The sequence below is a fragment of the Lotus japonicus genome, chromosome 3 (assembly GCF_012489685.1).
Source record: "Lotus japonicus ecotype B-129 chromosome 3, LjGifu_v1.2".
Classification (NCBI taxonomy): Eukaryota; Viridiplantae; Streptophyta; class Magnoliopsida; order Fabales; family Fabaceae; genus Lotus; species Lotus japonicus.
In genome coordinates this window covers 91,886,739-91,907,100 of record NC_080043.1, presented here as the reverse complement: position 1 = coordinate 91,907,100, position 20,362 = coordinate 91,886,739, and the positions used below count along the sequence as shown (strand labels likewise).

Sequence of the window (20,362 nt, the reverse complement as noted above, 5' to 3'; positions counted from 1 at the left end):
CATCCATCATTATACAACAGTCGCAAATCACACACCTAAACTCTGAAAGATGAAAACAAAGAGTATATAATAAAGGACATTAACAATAGTTATTGGACAATGACTGAAGAGAATGCAAAATATTGAAATTCAATGAGCAACTCGTCATGGCTTATGGATCCATACGAACCACAATACCCCAAGACGTTACAAGTTTGACAAAGCAATGTTTGCTAGGTTTCGCCTTCACCGCTTTAGGTTCAGGCCAGAGAAGAATGAGATATGAGAAATGGATTAGAGGGATGAGAGGGAATAGAGAACAACACATGGATGAGGATAGATCAAGTGAGAACAATGGGGGAGTGGAGTGCAATTCTAGGATTCCAAGTGAAGGTTATATAGGAGAGAGGTGTAAGAGAGAAATGACTCGAGAAGGTTCCTGTCGCGGCACTAGGGTTTACATAACTAAGACGCCGCATGGTTGTCAGGTTTTGAAGTTGAAACCCTAATCTCCTTCTACCTCGTGTTGGGTCGGGCCCAACGGGTAACAAAATACACACCCAATATACATACCAACAAAAAAAAGCAGCAGCCAAAAACCCAAGTTTTTTTTTGGTCTCTGAATGGATTCATATTAAAAGACGACTAAGCCCATAGTAAGTGAGCCCAATTTGTGAGGAGTAAAGGGTTGGGCTGAAGAAGGACAGAAAGGTCATTAAGTTAATATTTAGGGGTATTGAAGTCTAGGCATTGGTATATGAACCCTAAATTCTCATCTCTGAAGTTGCAGCGTGCCGATACTGTTGAGGAGTGAATCGCAGCGAAGTCAACAATGGTATTTCACTCCATCTTCATCGATATTTCAATTTGTTGCAGTGTGTGTATGGTTGTTTCTGTGTGTTTGTTTCTGATCGATTTGCAGTTTGCTATAGGAATAGGGAACTGTTTGTCATTTTCCATTTTTTTGGTTCGAGATTTGCTTTGTCTTTCTGGTTTTCGCTCAATTCGACTTTTAGGGTTACATGAACTGTGAAAGGTGAAACGATGAGAGTGTAGGAAAAGTGCAGTATAGGGAGTGTGCTTCTCTGAGGAGGTAGAAATTTGAGATTAGAGTTTAGGGTTTAGTTTATGAACCCTAAATTCTCAACTCTGATGCGGGAGAGTGCCTATTACTGTTGAAAGGAGAGTGAAAATGCACCTTAGTGTTTTTCATTGGGGGGATGGAGGAGTTTTCATTTCCGATCTCATTTTTGCTTGATGAATGGTGGAAAATCACTATCAAGTGTTTTTTTTTGTGATTGGAATGTGCAAAGTTCTGATGGGGTGGGTGTAAATGAATTGCACATTAGTTTTTACTAATCCCATGTTTTCGTTGTACTACGCTACAAGTGATCATTGCTTTGAAGTTTTGCTCACTATTTCAGTATGCTTGGATTTGGTACCTCTAAAATATTTGTGTACTTAAGGAAAAGGAATGCAGAATCACATGCATGTGTATGAGTTTTATCCAAATTTCGACAGAGTTGTTTTTTACATTTTATTCTGTATAGTCAACCATCTCACTTAAGCTGGAGTTAAATGTGTCTTCTATATGATGTCCCTTTAATTTTTCAATTTGTACTTGGACTGTTGGTACTCCTTTTTATATGTTGTTTTTTCTATGCAGCCGAAGCAAATTCATGAGATCAAAGACTTCCTCCTCACTGCCCGGAGGAAGGATGCACGTTCGGTGAAAATCAAGAGGAGCAAAGATGTGGTCAAGTTCAAGGTCCGGTGCTCCAAATACCTGTACACCCTTTGTGTGTTTGACACTGAGAAGGCTGATAAGTTGAAGCAATCACTTCCCCCAGGTCAGTTTTTGAGAAATATTCTTGCTGATTTGCTAGTTTGCCTTATAAGTCGCATTAACATGCAAACACTTTAAATTTTAGGTGAGGTGAGTTACATTCAAAAATGAAAAATCGTATATTTTTCTGTCTTTGACCATAGGTTGGAAGTTGAAAGTTGTAATTATTTAAAACCACCTATAATTATGACCAGAAAAACACTTGAACAGTATTGCATACCTCAGCCCTTTCATGTCATATCTCAACTTGATTGTTATCTTCTCCCATTTGGGAACGACTTACACATGGTCATGAAATTTGTGGACTTTTTTTTGTGTTAGATCATTGGACTCACATTTATGTTTCTCTTTTGCAGGTTTGAGTGTTCAAGACCTGTGATTCTTATCTGGTAAAAGATGAATTGAAGATCAAGTTTTGCTTTGGCGCTTATGCTTTACATATATATTTTTGTCATTATGTGGCTTAGTTGATTAGCTTATGATTTTGATTACAGAAGCCCCAACTCCTTTGTTTAATGCAGTTTCACTGTTATTTAGCTAATTGATTAGACCTTTAATCCTATGTTGAAATCTTTCATGGGTTCTCTTCTCTCTGGATTTGAGCTAACTCAGCTAATTTATTTGGGGGTTACTTTCGGCTTCATCCACCAAATTCAATTTCAATCAGTGGAAAGCTTTTAGGAGGGAATCTGTTTAAAGGCCCTTGTACCAGTACCTTTTCTTTTTGTTAAAACCAGCACTTCCTTTTTGCACCATTACTAGCATCTTAGGGTTAACTTCTTTTTTATGATAATCAATTTTTAAACTCATAAGCTACTCACAGAAACTTCTCAATAGTTAGTGGTGGATCTTTGAAGGGATAGGGGGTAGCCATGCCCCCCCAAACTTTTTCTGAGTTACACATACATACATGGTGCTTTATATGGTTGAAATCTGAAAAAGGTTTTGCACTATGGAGGGCTCTTAGGGTCCAATTCCAAAGTTTTGTTAGCAGAACAAACAAATTCCCAGTGTTGTTTTGTGTCGTCATCAAAATTTAGGGTTCTTATGTTCTAGTTCAGGTTCTTCTTCTCGATCTGTTTTTGTTGGGTTTTCTGTTATTTTGTTATTCATAATTTCACAGAAAAAATAAAAGCCAATTTGCAGAGCAAGAGCGTCTACAAAATAATGGCGCACCTTGCCTTGAAGGTTGGCGAAAATAATCACTATTGCGGTTCTCCGTGCCTATCAAGTTGATTCACATCGTTTTGATAATGGCCTCGAACAAGTCGCTACATATATAACACAATTTTACTTTAATTCATTAAAGGACAAGGTGGAATACTGTTTGTGTGTTCAATGTTTCTTGTTGGATTTTTTCCTAGAATTTCCTTCTATTTTTTTTGGGTTCTAATCAATCTTTTTGAATTATGTGTACTATTTTTTTAATGTGAAGTATATTAATGAAGTTTATTATTGGTATAAAAAGATTAGCAAGTAGTGTTGTTAAATCTATGCAAAGTCAAATGTAGAAAATAATGATACTAACTGAGTTGTAGTGAATGAGGGTGACTATTTCTTCATCTAGATCTGTCAACTAGTTGATTTTTGTTTCCTTGTCCTTCTCAAAACAGGATCAAAATGGGTTTGTTTTCTAAAGGTATCAGTCTGAAAATCACACCCAACATCAAAATAGCCAAAGATATTGTGCATCTTCTTCTTTGTCTTATTCAGATTGTTCCCCCTAGTCCTTTATCTGTCTCTATGAGTTACTTCGATTCATTCCTCTAACTTATAGCTACCCGCCACTCATCTCATTGCTTTAAGTGAATTTCCCATTTGAAGTAGAAAATAACGTGAATTTCTTCAAATTGTTTTTCAGAAAGTTGATTGTTTCGTTTGGAATTAATCCAAGTTTTTGATAGAGTACTTAGTATTAGTATTTATTCTATGTATTATGGTGTTTAATACCTTGGTGTTTATTTGGTAATTTAATTATTTAAGTATTATGATCATGTCAATGAGTATTGATCTCATTATCTTTTCTTGTTTAGACTTTTTTCCACCTCAACTCAGCCCAGAGTACTTTTCTTCTAATATTCCATCTTTGGCCTTTCTATCTCCCTCTTGTTCTACCGTCCAGTGCTTCTCTGAAATTTCAACGCAATGGTTTGCTAGTTAGCTTCTCATCTGTTGTGTTGATTGCTCTGTTACACTAGTTAAACTGCATGGAAGCAATATATAACTATATAGGAACTATTATTACAAGATATCATTTTTCTAGGCTGTATTTTAAAAGAAATACAGAGATGATTGAGATATATATGCTTCTTTGTATAATGAACTAGATGTCCATATATAATAAATTAAGTTGTAAGGTGATCTTATAAGAGATAGATATACTTTAGTCTCATCCTAAATGCAAGAATGTAAGTAATGTAAGTAATAGATATACTTTAGTCTCATACTAAATTGAGAATGGAAATTACAATTTACAAGGCACCCAAATGTTGTTGTAACCGAAAATCAAACGCAGACATCTCTCCAGGAGAGGCCTCCATAATGGTGAATGAGTCCTAAGCAACATAAGTCAAATTGGCTAGTTTGCACGAGTAGATATGTAAACCTACATATCTAATAAAACTTCATTTAATATATGAAACACTAGATCATGTTTTTATCGCTTTCATCTTCATATTTTCTCTATTTTCTCAACAACTTAAAAGTAGATGTGAGAGAAAAGTAGATGTGAGAGGAAGTGAGCTATAATTTATATTTGATGACACAAAGACCTCTCTTGGTGAAAGTCGTTGAGATTATGTGCTAGTTACTTGGATTCTTGTAATTATTCTAAATCAACATTCTTGTTGCTGTTTTAAATAATCATTTGCTTTTCTAATGAGTGTGGCGTGGAAGCTTAAACTTGATACTTCATCTTCAATAAGCTTTTAGAGCATCAAATAATTGCAACCACTTTGACAATTAAAAACAATTGCACCCACTTTAATAAAACCCATTATTTTACAAATTTCTGATTCTCCTTGTATCCCCTTAAGTGAAACAATTTCATCGATGCAGAATCATTATTAGGTAATCAATCACTAACACTGACCAAAAGCACCAAACCAATATGCCAGCTCTTTCCTTTTCAATGCTACTAGAATGCACTTATGCAATGTTCAACTGAAAAGATGGAAACCGGCTTAAGCCTTTATGAAATTTGTTGAGTGTCTTGTGAACACTTTATTTATTTAAAAAAGTTTTGTGAAAATCTTATTTGCTCCAACAAGTTTGTTATTTTCAGTAACCTTTTTTTGTTTTTTATGGAACTGGTGCATAAAATAGTTCTCAAAATGCCAATATAGATGTCTTTTATTTTATTTTGTATTGTTACAGTGAGATATTTTTCAACTTAGTATTATTGATGTTATTTTATTATAATATAAGCTCCTTGCTTCAAATTAGACATTTTGATCTTTTATTTTTGTTTCCCGAGATATCACACAGTAGCCATGAGATTAACTCCCTCAAGGTTCGGAGAACACATTGAGGTAAGTAGACATTTCTTAACAAAAAGTCATTTTATTTATTTTATTATTACACTTGTTTTTCAAAAAAAAAATTATTTATTTATTTTATTTCTCTCCAATATATCAAATCGAAAAAAGTGTCATAAATTTTTTTTTAACGAAGTGTCATAATTTCAATAGAAAAGTAAAATAGCCGTTGACCTGCTATAGCTGAAACTGAAAAAGAATGATCCCTTTTTATCTATTGCCAGTAGAGTGTGCATTGTTTTTCTTTCCACTAAAATAAGAGAATGTGACTCTTTTTATTTGGTAGCCGACACACCACTACCTTGTACTTAGCACCACCATTACCTTGCACATGCATCATCTGGCATTCACTCCTATCTAGATCATAATTTTTATTTTATCAGAAGATAGTATCTATCATTTACAGTTGTGACCAATCTCATCGTGAATGATTGTATTAAGCGGTAAATAATTAATTATGAAATGAATCTCTAATCTCATAATTAAAGGACGGACCGACGGAGTGAACGATCATCTTTGAAAATAATATCCACCTTATTTGTAATTTAAGGAAAAATAAATAACAACAACATTGTAAAGATAATATAATTATAGCCCTGCCCAGATTCTCTTCATGTACCTCACAGAGTTTGTACTTTTACCCTTTTTGATGTAGTTATGCCTCAGCAGAGTTTCGTACATTTATAATAAATATCTCTCTTCTCTCAATCTGTTTCTGGAATGCAGCCGAAATAGGATGGGTAAGGTTCAGGTTTCAGGCTCCTCATTGTTGGAAATGCATGTGTGTTTAGATGTGTTTGTCAGACACTGACAGCTCCTTGCTTATCAATCATGCAATAAGCTTGTGCCAATTATAGCCCCCTTATACCTTTATTCTTAACATTTAATATTTGGGTCAACTAACTTTTTCTCAAAATCAATTCTAATACTTAAAAGTTACTGCTAAGATGCCTTAGCTGTAAATGGTGAATGAGTGCATCACTGAAAATGGACAAGTTTACTATTAAATTTGTGTGCTCAAGGAGTAGAGATGGTAGTTTAATCATTTGCTTCATTCAATCTCAGTCACCAGATATTTGAGTGTTACATAATGGTGAAAATGTCATCTTGCATACATACACTACCTACCTAAAGGGGCACCACTCACATAATAGCTTCTTCCTAAAATTGATTTTAAGAATTTCTAAACATGCTATTAAAACACTCATTAAAATTGAAATCTCATGTCCAAAGAGAAGCCAGTAAAGTTAGCATCTACATAAAAATTGTAATTTATTACCCATATTATAGTATGTTTTGATCAATTTCTCTTCTTCATAATCAATTATGAGTTATGACAAAGAGAAGCTAGTCACAATATTTTCACCTTAGAATTAATTCTTATTGAAGAATGAATAGTAGAAGAAATTAGCATCCACTTTAATCTTACTTTTTGTTGTTGACATATAAAACTATATAATCATCATTGTTAAGTCTAGGAGATTCCAAAACTAAAACCCATTTCCTAGGGAGAAATAATTTTTCCTTTTCTAGATTTAGCATAATTGTCACTGGCTCTATGATTGTTACATTCTAGCTTGCATTTGGTGGATTCTCTTTCTCATGTCCTAGCTGTACCACCACCCAATGATACAAACCAGAAGATAAATATTAAAACCTCTTTTTCATGCTCTGGTTATGAAATTCTTTCTGATATTAAAAATAACCTGTCCTTTTCAAATTCTGCATTATTCCTCACTGCACAATTTTCTCTCCATTTGGATAGTCCATGATAGAGACCTTATTCAAGAAGTTCAAACTCTTACTTCTTCAGTTTAGATTTGGCATTTCATCAGTTTCTAGTTTCTGGGAAAACTTCTTCATTTTTCATTGTTCATCTGGGAGAGTGATGCATAATGAGCGCATGTTTGGATACACGGTAGATTTTTCACATTGGAAGGAGAATTAATTCTGGGAGAAGCTACTAGTAATAGCTTTTGTGTAGCAGAATTGATTCTCGAAGATCTTAATGTGAATCCAAACATAATCTGAAGCTGCCAAAACAACAAAAAATGGCAAATCTTGTACCTGGGGTTCTTCTCAAGCTTATGCAGCACATGAACACTGATGTGAAAGTTGCCGGTGAGCACAGGTCATCACTGTTGCAAGTGGTGAGCATTGTTCCAGCACTTGCAGGTGGAGAACTGTTCTCAAATCAAGGCTTTTATCTCAAGGTTTCTGATTCCTCACACGCCACCTATGTCTCTCTCCCTGATGAACAGGATGATCTCATCCTGAGTGACAAGATTCAGCTAGGCCAGTTTGTGTTTGTTGATCGGTTGGAGGCGGCTTCGCCGGTTCCGATTCTTCATGGGGTTAGGCCTGTTCCTGGGAGACACGCTTGTGTTGGAACCCCTGAAGATATTGTTGCAACTCGCTCATTGGGATTCCTTAGTAATAATACTAATTCCCAAGTTAACAAGAACAGTGTTTTTTCTGGTAACAAGGACTTAGAGAGGTCAAAGTCTCCAAGGGTAGTGTTGGGGAATCATAAGGAGAAGAAGGAGAAAGTGAGATTGAATGGTGGTGGCGGTGCTCATGAAGAACCATTTGAAAAGAAATCTGTTGTTTTTGCTAAATGTAAATCTCAGACAAAAATAGCTGCACTTGATGACAATATTGATGTGAAGAAGGAACAACCTTTGACAAGATTAAGGTCCTTGAGTTCAAGGTCTAGTGTTCCTTCTTCGCCAACTAGTTGCTATTCGTTGTCTACTTCTTTTGAGAAATTTGGCAATGGGGTCAAGCAGCAGGGAAATGTTAAGGGATTGGAGAAGCTAACTGCTAAGGTGGGAGTGGTGGAGATAGGAAAGGGTGTCCGTGCGGCGAGTCCTATTGGGAAGAGAATTGCAATGGGAAACTCAATCAGAAATTTGGTTCAGGGCTTTGATTTTGGGGCTAAGGCTCTGCGTAGAAGCTGGGAAGGGAACATGGAAGTTAAGAGTAAAGAGACATCCAAATCAAGTGCTGCAAAGTTTGATCCTAGGCCTGAAGTTCGTAGTACGGTAAGTATCCCCATAATTGATTTTGACTTTAGAATCAATTCTAGAAGGAGTTCCAACTATCAAAACTTGTTGGATTTAGTTTCATTCTTTTTTTCCACTATATATATTTAGTGTGTTTGGATAAGTGTTGTTAGAATCGATTTTGGTAAAATTGATTGTGGTAAAAGTGAGTTGAGAGTGAAGTAATTTCTGTTTGGATATGTTTATGAGAAAAGTGATTTCTATAGGGTAAAGTTGTGAAATCCATTTACAAAATCCCAGAATTGATTATGACATTTTGTCAACCGCAAAACCGCTGCTCTCACTAGCTTCTCCGCATAGTTGATCTTGGGGCTAAAATCAATTCTATAAGTGGACTGCCAATAGTCTATATATCCACTTAAAAGTGATTCTGGTTAATGGTAATTGATTCTTAGGCTCCCAAACGTGGGTGAACCAAACACACACTTAGTATCTGCTATATTTTGAGATATCTGTATTTTACAACCTTTATCTTTTTGAGTCAATTTAACAATTATGTTCTCCCTTTCACTTCCAGACTCCCAGGAAAAGTACTTCAAGTGAAAAGTTGTCCTCTAAAGAAGCACTGATGAAGTCCTCTAAGGAAGAGCACAAGACCCAAATATCTACAAAGAAAGTTGTTGCTGATGGAAATGTGGAAGAGCAAAATAAGTCAAGTAAGCCAAGAAAATCTATTGGAAAGAAATCATCAGAAGTTTCTAACTCTGGATTCCCTGGAGACTTGGTCAAGTTTTCTCCAAAAAGTAAAAAAGTGACTGATGCAAGTGTTCAGTGGGCTTCACTTCCTTCATCTATTGCAAAGCTTGGGAGGGTATATCCCCGGAAAACTCCTTGTTTTCTAGCTTTGGCTTCATTTCTGAGTGCTGAAGATTCATTTGCAATTTCCTTGATCTGTTTTTCATGTGGCTAAATAATGAGGAACTGTCCAAAGATGCTATCTGTCATGGCTTCTAAACAAGTATATCATGAGTTTTGTTAAAGCAATTTTCATGACATCATAAACAATACATACAGAATAAGTATTACAACAAATATATTGTTGGATTTTGTGATTGGCTTATACTTCAATTTTCTGAATCTGACATAGTAATGGATGCATTATTCATTAGATTATCTGGCTCATTGAATCTTTCTGTTTGAACAAGAAACTCTTGACTGTTTTGCTTCATTATTAATCTATCTTTTCACATCTGTGACAGGAAGTAATGAAGCACAGAGATGCAGCGCAAATGGCAGCGACTGAGGCTATGCAAGAGGCTGCCGCTGCTGAGAGTTTGCTGCAGTGTCTAAGGTACGAATATATTAATGTGAATAACTTTACTCCCTTAATTCTTATGGAATGCTGAATTGTTTTGAATTTAGATGGCAAGTTCAGATCCTTAGTACTTCTCAGTATAGCTGAAATTTTGGAATGCTCATGTATGGAAATTGCAATTTAAATTTCGAAGCATGGTGTATTATTGATATGGGTCTTTTCCCTAAATCTTTTGAGCAGAACATCTCATAAGGATATGCAATAAACAATGTGATTTATAACCAATGAAATAATTCTTCGATGAAATATGTGCAGTATTTGTAATACATACAGCCATCTGATAATGTCAAGATGAATACTGAATCTGAAGACTTTGGGATGAAGAGTTGAATCCTAAAACTTTGTAATAGCAATGTCACATATGGGTTTTCTTAGTCATTTTTTTTCTAATTTGGTGTTACATTTTCCCTGAGTCTTGTAGTTATTGTCATGCAGCATATCAAGTTATTTCTGACACTTATTTGGGATGTTTATGGCAGTGTATATGCAGAGCTAGGTAATTCTGCTAAGGACAATCACCCACAGCCTGCAACAATAGAGCAGTTTTTAACTCTTCATGCTAGCCTGAATGGTGCGCGGACGATTGCTGACTTGCTATCGAAAACCATTCCAGATGGTTCATCTCCAGATGTTGAAAGAAGCACCACAGAAGAAGCAGAAAAAATCAAATCAGAGAGACAAAAGCTTGCAGCTTCTTGGGTCCAGGCTGCTTTAGCCACCAATCTATCATCCTTTTCTGTTTTTAGCCGCGAACCTCTATCATCCAAGCTTCCAGTTTCAAGTAATTCTCAGAATCAAAAAAATGTCCTGGGAAGTAAACCAATTTTAGTCCTGGAAAATTCAAGTGAAGATGCTTCATCAAAATCTCATGGAAAAACCCGTCATGCGGCTCATTCTAAACATGGAACTCCTCGCAAAACGAGTGATGGATTAGCAAATGGGAACAAGCAGTTACTAGTCCAACCACCCCCACAATGGGTTAGAGGGAATGGCCTTGATGAAGTGGTTAATTTGGCTGACATGCTGCAATTGCGATCGCGAGACTGGTTTTTGTTATTTGTTGAGAAATTCCTGGACACTGATGGGGATAATACTGGTTTGTCAAACAATGGCCAAATAGCAGGCATGCTCAGTCAACTAAAAAGTGTAAATGATTGGTTGGATGAGATAGGTTCAAGCAAGAATGAGGGAGAATCGTGTCAGATACCGGCAGAGACGATTGACCAGCTCAGAAAGAAGATATATGAGTATCTTCTTACTCATGTTGAATCTGCTGCTGCTGCACTCAGTGGTGGATCACAGTCATTACCTCAGATTCAAACAACTGAGATTAAAGGCAAAAGGTGAATGAGTTCATAGCTTAATTTACTTAAGAATGCGTTATTTATGATGGCGTGTGAGGAAACTTGGCCACTGAGCCAAGTGCATGTTTGGAAATCTTTCTATAATTGATTCTAAAGTCAGAATCTATTCTGGGAAGATGTCGGAATTGATTCGAAAGAAAGGGAAGCTAATTCAGATATAATTATTTGTACATATATCCTACATGAGTTTGACGGATAGATGGATGGAGTGCTCATTATTTATTTCTCTGTGGAGGTAGCAACTAGCAAATGTTGATTTGTGGTTGTCTTCTGTTTTGCTTTTACTAAGTTATTTTTCAGATGAACATATACAAATTGAAATAATGGAAGATAGAAGCTGAAATGTTCTTTGCTAGTTTCCTTCCTTGATTTTTGTCCTTTAATGTGTTTCCCCCCAAAAAAGAGAGCATATGGTTATCAAGACATGAAGGTGATATAACTTGTGCCAAAATACAAAAAACAAAGAAAAACATGTAAACATCAATCTTCTGGTCTTAACCAAGTAGAACAAGAAGCAACATCCAACATTACAATGTGAACTGGTTACGTAATAGAAAGATGACTTGATTGCTAAAGGTATTACCAATTTGATCCAGCATCTTTAACAAGAAGCAACATCCAACATCCAAAGATGACGTGACTATCATATGCAACTGTTCATCTATGAAGTTGGTTGCAATCTAGTATTCTTTCTTCTTTTCAAAAATTAGTCTCGCTAGTAATAAGATCAGCACAATTGGTAGGTAGTTGGACTCCTTAAACATTTAGTATAAGATTCAACCCCTAGTTGGACTTCTTCAGCATAATGTGATCTCCGAGGCTTGAGAGGATTCCGTCTACTGTGAGGATACCTTGGAAAACCAAAAAAATTAACTTCGTTTGGAAGAACTTATTTGAATATATCTCATAGCATAAACGTTTATGTAAGTGTTTGAGAGAGTTTATATTTATTAGCTAGCTTATGTCCTATCTATCAGCTGTTTTTGTTGGGGGAGACAGGGGAGCCCATGGGCTGAGGAACAAGACACCAAGAGATCTCGACGCCACATCTTAACCCAAAACCTTAAGGCATTAGGTTTATGGGTCACATCTCTTATAAAGTCTTCTCCTCACCCACACTTAACCAATGTGGGACTCCAACTCCGCACTTGAATTCTCAACAATCTCCCCCTCAAGTGCGAGTCACCTCCACATTATCATGGCCCCCCTCCGCAGAAGCTTATCCACTCTTGCACCGCCGTTCGCTTCACCGCATCAACGGAACCCGCCGCCTAGCCACATCGCTAGGAAGACTTTCGACACAAGGAGCCGTAACCATGGCTACACCAACCATCGGCTCTGATACCACTTGTTGGGGAGAGTCACGGCGAGGGCCCATGGGGCAAGGTCGAGGGGAAACACCAAGGAGATCTTGGACACCACATCTTAACCCAAAACCTTAAGGCATTAGGTTTATGGGTCCATTGTTAGAAATCTGGTTGTGATAATCATGAATAAAGTCAAGAATCGTGAGCGTCCACTTTCCGAACAAATTATTTCGACCCTATAATTGCCTGGGTTCACGAAATCTTTGTTGGGATAATACTTGACAATCAATCTGTTTCTTGGCACAAGAGAACAGATCAAGAAAGTAGAGAGTTCTGTTTTCGAATATCTGTTACTGTATTCGGTTTTCTGTTTTTCTATGTCCATTCCTTAGGCTGCAGGTCACCTTATATAGGAGGCTGCACGAATGATCACAACTGTTCGAAAATAAGTTACGATTTTTCAAACAATTTCAAACTAATGTTTTAATCATCACATTCTGTTGCAATTCAACTTCAGTTTTATAAACTCTAAATTTATCTAAGGCTTCATCTTTAGAATGCAACAAATAAACATAGCAGAATCTAGATGCATCATCTATGAAAGTGACAAGATACTTTTTATGTCCTAATGATGGAGTAGCATGCAAATCACATAAATCACTATGTATCAATTCAAGTATGACAGATTTCCTTGTTATGCTTTTAAAAGGTTGCTTTGTGATCTTTGTTAACATGCAAGTTTTACACTTTTCTACATTTCCATCAAAAACAGGAATTAAATCATCTTTAGACATTTCAAGCATTCTCTTATAGTGTACATGTCCTAGACGAGCATGCCATAAAGATGAATTGGTAACATTCAAAGAAGACATAAATATAGAACCAGAATCTTTAGGAACACCGTTCAAATTCATCATAAACATTCCATTATTATAATATCCAAATCCTACAAACCAGACTTCGATAAAACATATTTATCGGATTCATACACTTGCTGGTATCCAAGCTTATTCAATACAGGACCAGAAACTAAGTTCTTACGTAGTTTAGCAACATACAAAACATTAAACAAAGTAATAGTTTTTTCAGAACTGAATTCTAACACCACGCTTCCTTTGCCTTCAACAGGATCAAAGTGATGATCTCCCATATAGAGGACAGATCCATCTTCCACTGGAACAAAAGTCTTGAACCAGAAACGATCCTTGCAAACATGTGTTGTGGCGCCAGAATCAATCCACCACGCAATAGCATCATCCTGCACATAAAATGCTTCAGAAATTAATGAAACTGAATGCTTAATCAAAATATTCAAGTTATGAATTGATTTCTGACCTTGTTCTTGGGATTGGTCCTTAGACCCCTTTCCCGAACCACTTGCATTCGTGTTATCATGCTTCTTTCCAGAACAGCAATCCCTCTTGAAGTGGCCTGTCTTACCACACTTCCAGCATTCTAGTTTCGGTTTCTTGTTAGAACCGAAACTTCCTTTGTTGTTCTTGAAAGCACGCTTCTTTCCTTTGTTTTTGTTATTATTGTTCTTACTACCCTCCTCGATCATATTAACCGAGGGACCAGCAACTTCTTTTCCTTTTCCCTTGTCACTCTCCTGCGCTCTTAGAGATTCTTCTATGCGCAAGTGACTTCCAAGTTGGACCAAAGACAGGTCGTCTTTTCCATGCTTCAAATTGTGTTTGAAATCCTTCCATGAAGGGGGCAATTTGTCTATGATACTTGAGACAGATATTGTTTCATCCATCTTCAATCCATGCAGTGTGAATTGTCCAAGAATTCGTAGAAGTTCATTGTATTGTTCCATGACAGACCTTGATTCAGCCATTTTGTAATTGTTGAAATCAGTCACCAAGAACTTCTTACTGGATGAGTCCTCTGCCATGTACTTGGCTTCAAGACAATCCCACAATTCCTTTGCAGATTCCACATTTTGATAAATATCGAATAAAGGATCAGACATACCGTTAAGAATGTGTCCTCTGCATATGTAGTCGTCATTCTCCCACTTTGATCTGCTTCTTATATTTTCAACAGTTTCTTCCTCCAGAAGTTCAGGAATCGGTGTAGACAGGACGTATACCACCTTCAATGTTGTCAACAAGAAGTGCATCTTCCTCTGCCAACGCCTGAAGTCTTGTCCTTGAAACTTGTCCAATTTCCCGAACTTAGTAGTCATCTCCTTGACAGCGCCTTCTCCAGCCATGATTATCAGTAAATAATTTGTTCGTTTGTTAGAAATCTGGTTGTGATAATCCTGGATAAAGTCAAGAATTGTGAGCGTCCACTTTCCGAACAAATTATTTCGACCCTATAATTGCCTGGGTTCACGAAATCTTTGTTGGGATAATACTTGACAATCAATTTGTTTCTTGGCACAAGAGAACAGATCAAGAAAGTAGAGAGTTCTGTTTTCGAATATCTGTTACTGTATTCGATTTTCTGTTTTTCTATGTCCATTCCTTAGGCTGCAAGTCACCTTATATAGGAGGCTGCACGAATGATCACAACTGTTCGAAAATAAGTCACGATTTTTCAAACAATTTCAAACTAGGGTCACACCCGTTTAGCAGCGGGACCCCAGCCAGGGGCTTCGCCCCTTGGACCCCGGTTCGTATTCGCGGTCAATTATGCGTTGGCTCACCGAGCGTGCACTCCGCACTAACCTGACTCGATTCCGAGCCTAACGCGTAATTGCATCAGCCTATAGTAGATCACATTACTACTAAAATACATTGATGATTCTAAAATCACCAACATCCATCTCCTTATAAACTATCCCTCTTACCTTGACTTCTCTGATGTGGGACTTGACTCTAACACTTGATTCCAACAAATCTCCCCCTCAAGTGTGAGTCCCTCAACCACATCACTCATGGTCCTCCCGTCTGCGGAAGCTATCCACCTTGTACCGCCGTTCGCTGCTCAACGGAACTTGCTGCCTAGCCACACTGCTAGGAAGACTTTCGACACAAGGAGCCGTTACCATGGTCCCACGAACCATCGACTCACACTTGTGGGACTCCAACTCCGCACTTGAATTCTCAACAATTTTGAGTATATCTATGACCCTGTTTGGAATAGCTTATTTGAGCTTATCTGATAGCATAAACTCTTATGTCAGTGTTTGGGAGAGCTTATGCAAACAGCTTATGGTCTACCATAAGGTGTTTTGAGCTTATTTTCATAAGCTATTAAGGATAGCATATGAAAAAAGAGTTTATGCTTATATATAGTTTATTTTCAATTTATTTCAATAAATAGCTTATGAATAAGCACTTATGTCAAAATTAAGTTGTGTTTCTTTTTTTTTTTTTGGTCAAAATTAAATTGTGTTTTCAAACGGGGCCAGATCTGTTTAGAATAGCTTATGAAAAGAGGTTTATGCCAAATTATAACGTATTTTCAACTCTTTTTTGTATTTTCAACATATTTAAATAAATTTGTTAAAATAATTTATAAATAAATATTAATTCATAATGGGCTCAGCCCAAAAAGGGTTACACATGTGGCCGCTTATTAATGAAATCATTTTCTTTTGACCAAAAAAAAAAAGAAACTGGGGCTCACCAAAAATTGGAAAACAGCGATGACGACGAGGGTGGAGTTTTGCAGCGGCAGTACGCGGCCTTCGCAGAGACTGCAGAGTAGTTCAGGTGCCATTACTTTTTCAATTGAAATTGAAATTATTCGTCCTAAAATTGCATCTTGCATTGGTTTGCCCTTTTGGGTTATAATTTGTTTAATTCAGCACTGCACTAAACTAGCTGAATTATTCACTTCACTTTATTGGATTCCTTGGTTCCCTTGGAGGTCATTTGATTTGTAGAATAGAGAGTCCATTTCCTATGATTTCAATCTCAAAATTTCGTTGCATCTTCCACACACTAGAAGCCACAAGAAAACAAGTATATGTTGCATTGAGAAGTTGTCATTCTAGGTCTGAATGGGTTCAGAGGGGTTTGGATAACTTGGCACCAAATGAGAAGCCAAAGAGGGTTGGGCTTTTCTGGGACTTGGACAATAAACCCCCCAACAAAATCCCACCTTATGAAGTTGCCAATAAGCTCAGAATAGCTGCATCTTCCTTCGGGGTTGTTCGCCATATGGTGGCTTATGCAAACAGTCACACTTTTAGCCATGTCCCTCAGCCAGTCAGGGAGAGGAGGAAGGAGAGGGCGCTGTTGAATCGGTTAGAGAATAAGGGTGTTATCAAGCGAAACGAGCCGTATCTTTGTCGGGTTTGCGGGAGAAAATTCTATACTAATGAAAGGCTTGTTAACCATTTCAAGCAACTGCATGAGAGTGAGCACAGGAAAAGGATGAACCAGATTGAGTCAGCCAAGGGGAACAGGAGGGTCAAGTTGGTGGCTAAGTATTCTATGAAAATGGAAAAGTATAAGAAGGCTGCAAGGGCTGTTTTGACTCCGAAAGTGGGGTATGGTTTGGCAGACGAGCTGAAACGGGCGGGGTTTTGGGTACAAACTGTGTTGGATAAACCAGAAGCTGCTGATCTTGCGTTGCAAAGTCACATGGTAGATATGATGGATCATCGGCGAGTTGAGTGTGTGGTTCTTGTATCTGATGATTCTGATTTTGTCGATGTAATAGAAGAAGCAAAGCTTAGATGTCTCAAAACGGTTGTCATTGGGGATACTCCTGATGGAGTCCTGAAGAGGACTGCCGATGCTGCATTTTCTTGGGAGGAAATTCTGATGGGGAAGGCTAAAAAGGAGGCTGTGTCAGTTGTTGAAAACTGGAAAGATCGTGATATCTTAAAAAGGTTAGAGTGGACATATAATCCTGAAGTGGATAAAAAGAAATTCAATCTGAATGATACGGTTGCTGAAACATCTGAAGATGATGATATCATAGATATCGGTGATGAAGTTGATGATGACCATGAGGATGATAGAGGTTCTTGGTGGGAATTAGATTCTGACGATGATGTCTCAACTGGACAGTTAGACAAATTATCTACCATGTCTGTGAGAAGGTGAAGCTCATTTGTCCTTCTACTTCCCAAAATTTCCCTGTGCAAAAATAATGTTTGGGTCATCAATTTGTGAGATGACATTGTAACTTAGAAGTTGAGGATGGATGTGGTAGTTACTTTGAAAATGAAATTCTTGTTTCCTCTGTTTTCCATTCTTAAGCCTACTGCTTTGTTTATTTCATTTTGCTTAGTTATCTGCTGTGATATTCCATTCAACCCTAGATACTTATTCTTAAAATCACTAAGCAGATATTTGTAGGTATATGGTTGTGAAATAATAGTGTAGCAGCTGAGAGTTGGCTCTCCTGAGTATGATCATAATCATATTGGATTGTTAATGAACTCAACCAATTCACGTTTGAGTCATTGTTACAAAATCTTGCTTCTCGGTTGATATGTTGGGATGTGTGTTTTCCCCGTTTGCGCAATGCAAACAGAAAACCAAATGGGCACCAAGATTAACTGTAGGTAAAGTAATCTCAACTATCATTTTATGGCTGTGATGTCAAAATTAGCTCATCTCACCTAAAAGACCTTAGCAGTGAGATACTACTATTCTGGATGTCCAAATCAAAAGGCCACAAGAAATCAGAGGCTGGCGTTGGGACAAGATACTGTGTGTTCTTTTTTTATAAGCAACAAGATACTGTGGTGAAAATTGTGAGGTTAAAAAGACTGAAATACCAAAACATGTTTGGTTAAAAGATAACAAATCTGTTTTCTGCATTGAAATGACGAATTGTGAGCTCCAGAGAAAAAAATGTGATGAGTTTCTTACGTTTTACTTCATGTTGAACGCAATGGTTTAACAGCATCCTAAATGTGGGGCTTGGTAACGGCGGTAAATGGTGATTTTTTTTGAAAGGAATGGTGATTCTATTTTGGTTACAGGTAAATGGTGATTTTGGTAGCACCTCAAATAGCTCGACCACTTTATTTGAATTTAACATGCACTTTATTATTGACCAAAAAAATGCAATTTATTCGTACTAGTATCTGTACCTGTTCCCGCATGGAGAAATAATAATGCTATTTTTTATATGAATATAACAACTAAATTGATGAACTTGATAACATAAGAGACAAGATTACGTTATCTTAAATTTCAAAAAAAGAAAATTACATATCTTATTTTATTTATGGAAATTACGATATCTTATCTTAACAAGCAACAAGAGGATATAATTATACTATCAGTGCAACCCTTAATATCCTACCTAAATCCTACTCACTATCATTCTTAGAATCTTTAATCCTTTTTCAAGGTTTCTTTTCTCTTTTTGGGTTTCTTCTGTACTGAGGGAAGTAAGAACACGGGTTTGAATTCTTGGTGATGGAGCCCAAGTGCTTCTGTGGTGCCTCTTCTTCTGATTTCAATTTTGGCTTCGCATTCAATGACCCCAATTACCCCGACAGGGTGCTCCGGATCGAGATCATGACTGACCCGCCACCTAATTCAGATAACTTCACCACCACCATGGATACAGTTGTTAGAGTTCAAACACTACATATCAGTTCTCCTATCCTAGCTGCTAAAAGCCCCTTCTTCTATAAGCTTCTCTCCAATGGTATGATGGAGTCAGGGCAGAAACATGTCACCCTTAAAATTCATGCATCTGAAGAAGCTGCATCCATGGAACTACTCAATTTTATGTACACAAATACCTTGAATAATATTACACCTGCTTCTTTGCTTGATGTGCTTATACTTTCTGATAAATTTGATGTCTCTTCATGCATGAGATACTGTACCAAGTTATTGCTAAATTCGCCCATGACACCTGAATCTGCATCACTTTACCTGAACCTTCCTCATACCCTCTTAATGGCTGATGCAGTCCAACCACTGGCTGATGCTGCAAATCAGTATCTTGCTAGCCCATACAAGGATATAAAAATGTTTGAACAAGAGATTATGGCCTTGTCACTTTCTAGAATGGAGGCAATCTTGGCTAGTGATGATCTCCAGGTTGATTCAGAAGATGATGTATATGACTTTGTATTAAATTGGGCTAGACAACACTACAACAACAAGGAAGAAAGACAGCAAATTCTAGCCAGGCTTGCGCGTTTAATTCGCTTCCCTCATATGACAGTTTCAAAGCTTGAGAATGTCTTAACCTGTAATGACTTTAAACATGAGGATACATCTAAGCTTGTAAATGCAGCCCTACTTTACAAGGCAAGCCCTCTACATGACCAATGGCGGCATGCTTTTTTGGACTCTCATTTTGTGGAGAGGGCATATAAGTGTCGGCGTGGAATTTAAACTCCCCCGGCCGCGATGGGTGGTGTATTGGGATCTGAAGCGGGAGGAGTTGGCCACTTTGTTTCCATCATGCGATGAAGTGTGTTCTCAAACATTCCATTTGGGCACTGGACAAGAGTTTTATCTAGCAGCAAAGTGCTTCATGGATGAATTACATGGCTCTTTCCATAGCTTTAAGTTGTATTTTGGAACACATAAATGGTACTTAATGGATAGCCTAAATGGTACTTGATGGATTAGAATTTTCAAATCCTGGGTTCAAATCCTACTGATATCTAGATAAAAAAAAATTAACAATTTTTTTGTTTTGAAATTCCCTCATTCATAGCACTAAACAAGCCTAGCTAAAAAAAAAAAAAAAATTATGTATTCTTTTTTAAGCAATTGAACTCTTTTCTCATTTAAGTATAGCCACCTTTTAATTGGAAGTCAACCATCACTCATTCTTTCTTGGTCGTTTCTCTAATAGTAATTCACTTGACCTACTATTTTCAATGCAACACAAAAGGTCTCGCAACCTGATAGATAGTCTCCCCCGCGAATACTCATACTAAGCGATAAATGTCTAACTTAATTATCCGCTACATTTTCATAGACGATTATCAAAACTCGTTCTCATGATTAAGGAACAAAGTGAATTAACCACGCCTAAGACACATTTTCTCTTAACTTT

At 37.1% G+C, this 20,362-nt stretch overlaps 3 protein-coding genes, 1 non-coding gene and 1 pseudogene across 4 annotated transcripts; all 5 read left to right on the top strand.

Moving 5' to 3' along the window:
• Positions 1–704: 704 nt before the first annotated feature.
• LOC130747391 (60S ribosomal protein L38) lies at positions 705–2,414 on the top strand. Its single transcript, XM_057600327.1, has 3 exons — positions 705–814; positions 1,646–1,829; positions 2,182–2,414. Exons 1-3 carry the CDS (start codon positions 812–814, stop codon positions 2,202–2,204), a joined length of 210 nt encoding a protein of 69 aa, XP_057456310.1. The 5' UTR covers positions 705–811; the 3' UTR covers positions 2,205–2,414.
• Positions 2,415–2,559: 145 nt separating this feature from the next.
• On the top strand, positions 2,560–11,460 carry LOC130747390 (uncharacterized). Its single transcript, XM_057600326.1, has 4 exons — positions 2,560–8,405; positions 8,944–9,237; positions 9,626–9,717; positions 10,221–11,460. Exons 1-4 carry the CDS (start codon positions 7,413–7,415, stop codon positions 11,086–11,088), a joined length of 2,247 nt encoding a protein of 748 aa, XP_057456309.1. The 5' UTR covers positions 2,560–7,412; the 3' UTR covers positions 11,089–11,460.
• Positions 2,971–3,103, top strand: LOC130709661 (small nucleolar RNA snoR86). The gene has a single exon (XR_009010138.1). It is a non-coding gene; the product is annotated as a small nucleolar RNA snoR86 (small nucleolar RNA).
• Positions 11,461–15,943: 4,483 nt separating the features above from the next.
• On the top strand, positions 15,944–17,572 carry LOC130747388 (uncharacterized). Its single transcript, XM_057600325.1, has one exon. The coding sequence runs from the start codon at positions 16,273–16,275 to the stop codon at positions 17,422–17,424; it is 1,152 nt and encodes a 383-aa protein (XP_057456308.1). The 5' UTR covers positions 15,944–16,272; the 3' UTR covers positions 17,425–17,572.
• Positions 17,573–18,764: 1,192 nt separating this feature from the next.
• LOC130747389 (BTB/POZ domain-containing protein At2g46260-like) lies at positions 18,765–19,978 on the top strand (annotated as a pseudogene).
• The last annotated feature ends 384 nt before the right edge of the window (positions 19,979–20,362 follow it).

Coding starts and splice junctions, on each gene's coding strand:
- LOC130747390 (XM_057600326.1), top strand. CDS start 7,413: ATGGCAAATCTTGTACCTGGGGTTCTTCTCAAGCTTATGCAGCACATG. Junction 8,406..8,943: donor GGCCTGAAGTTCGTAGTACG/GTAAGTATCCCC, acceptor TTTCACTTCCAG/ACTCCCAGGAAAAGTACTTC. Junction 9,718..10,220: donor AGTTTGCTGCAGTGTCTAAG/GTACGAATATAT, acceptor TGTTTATGGCAG/TGTATATGCAGAGCTAGGTA.
- LOC130747391 (XM_057600327.1), top strand. Junction 1,830..2,181: donor GAAGCAATCACTTCCCCCAG/GTCAGTTTTTGA, acceptor TCTCTTTTGCAG/GTTTGAGTGTTCAAGACCTG.
- LOC130747388 (XM_057600325.1), top strand. CDS start 16,273: ATGATTTCAATCTCAAAATTTCGTTGCATCTTCCACACACTAGAAGCC.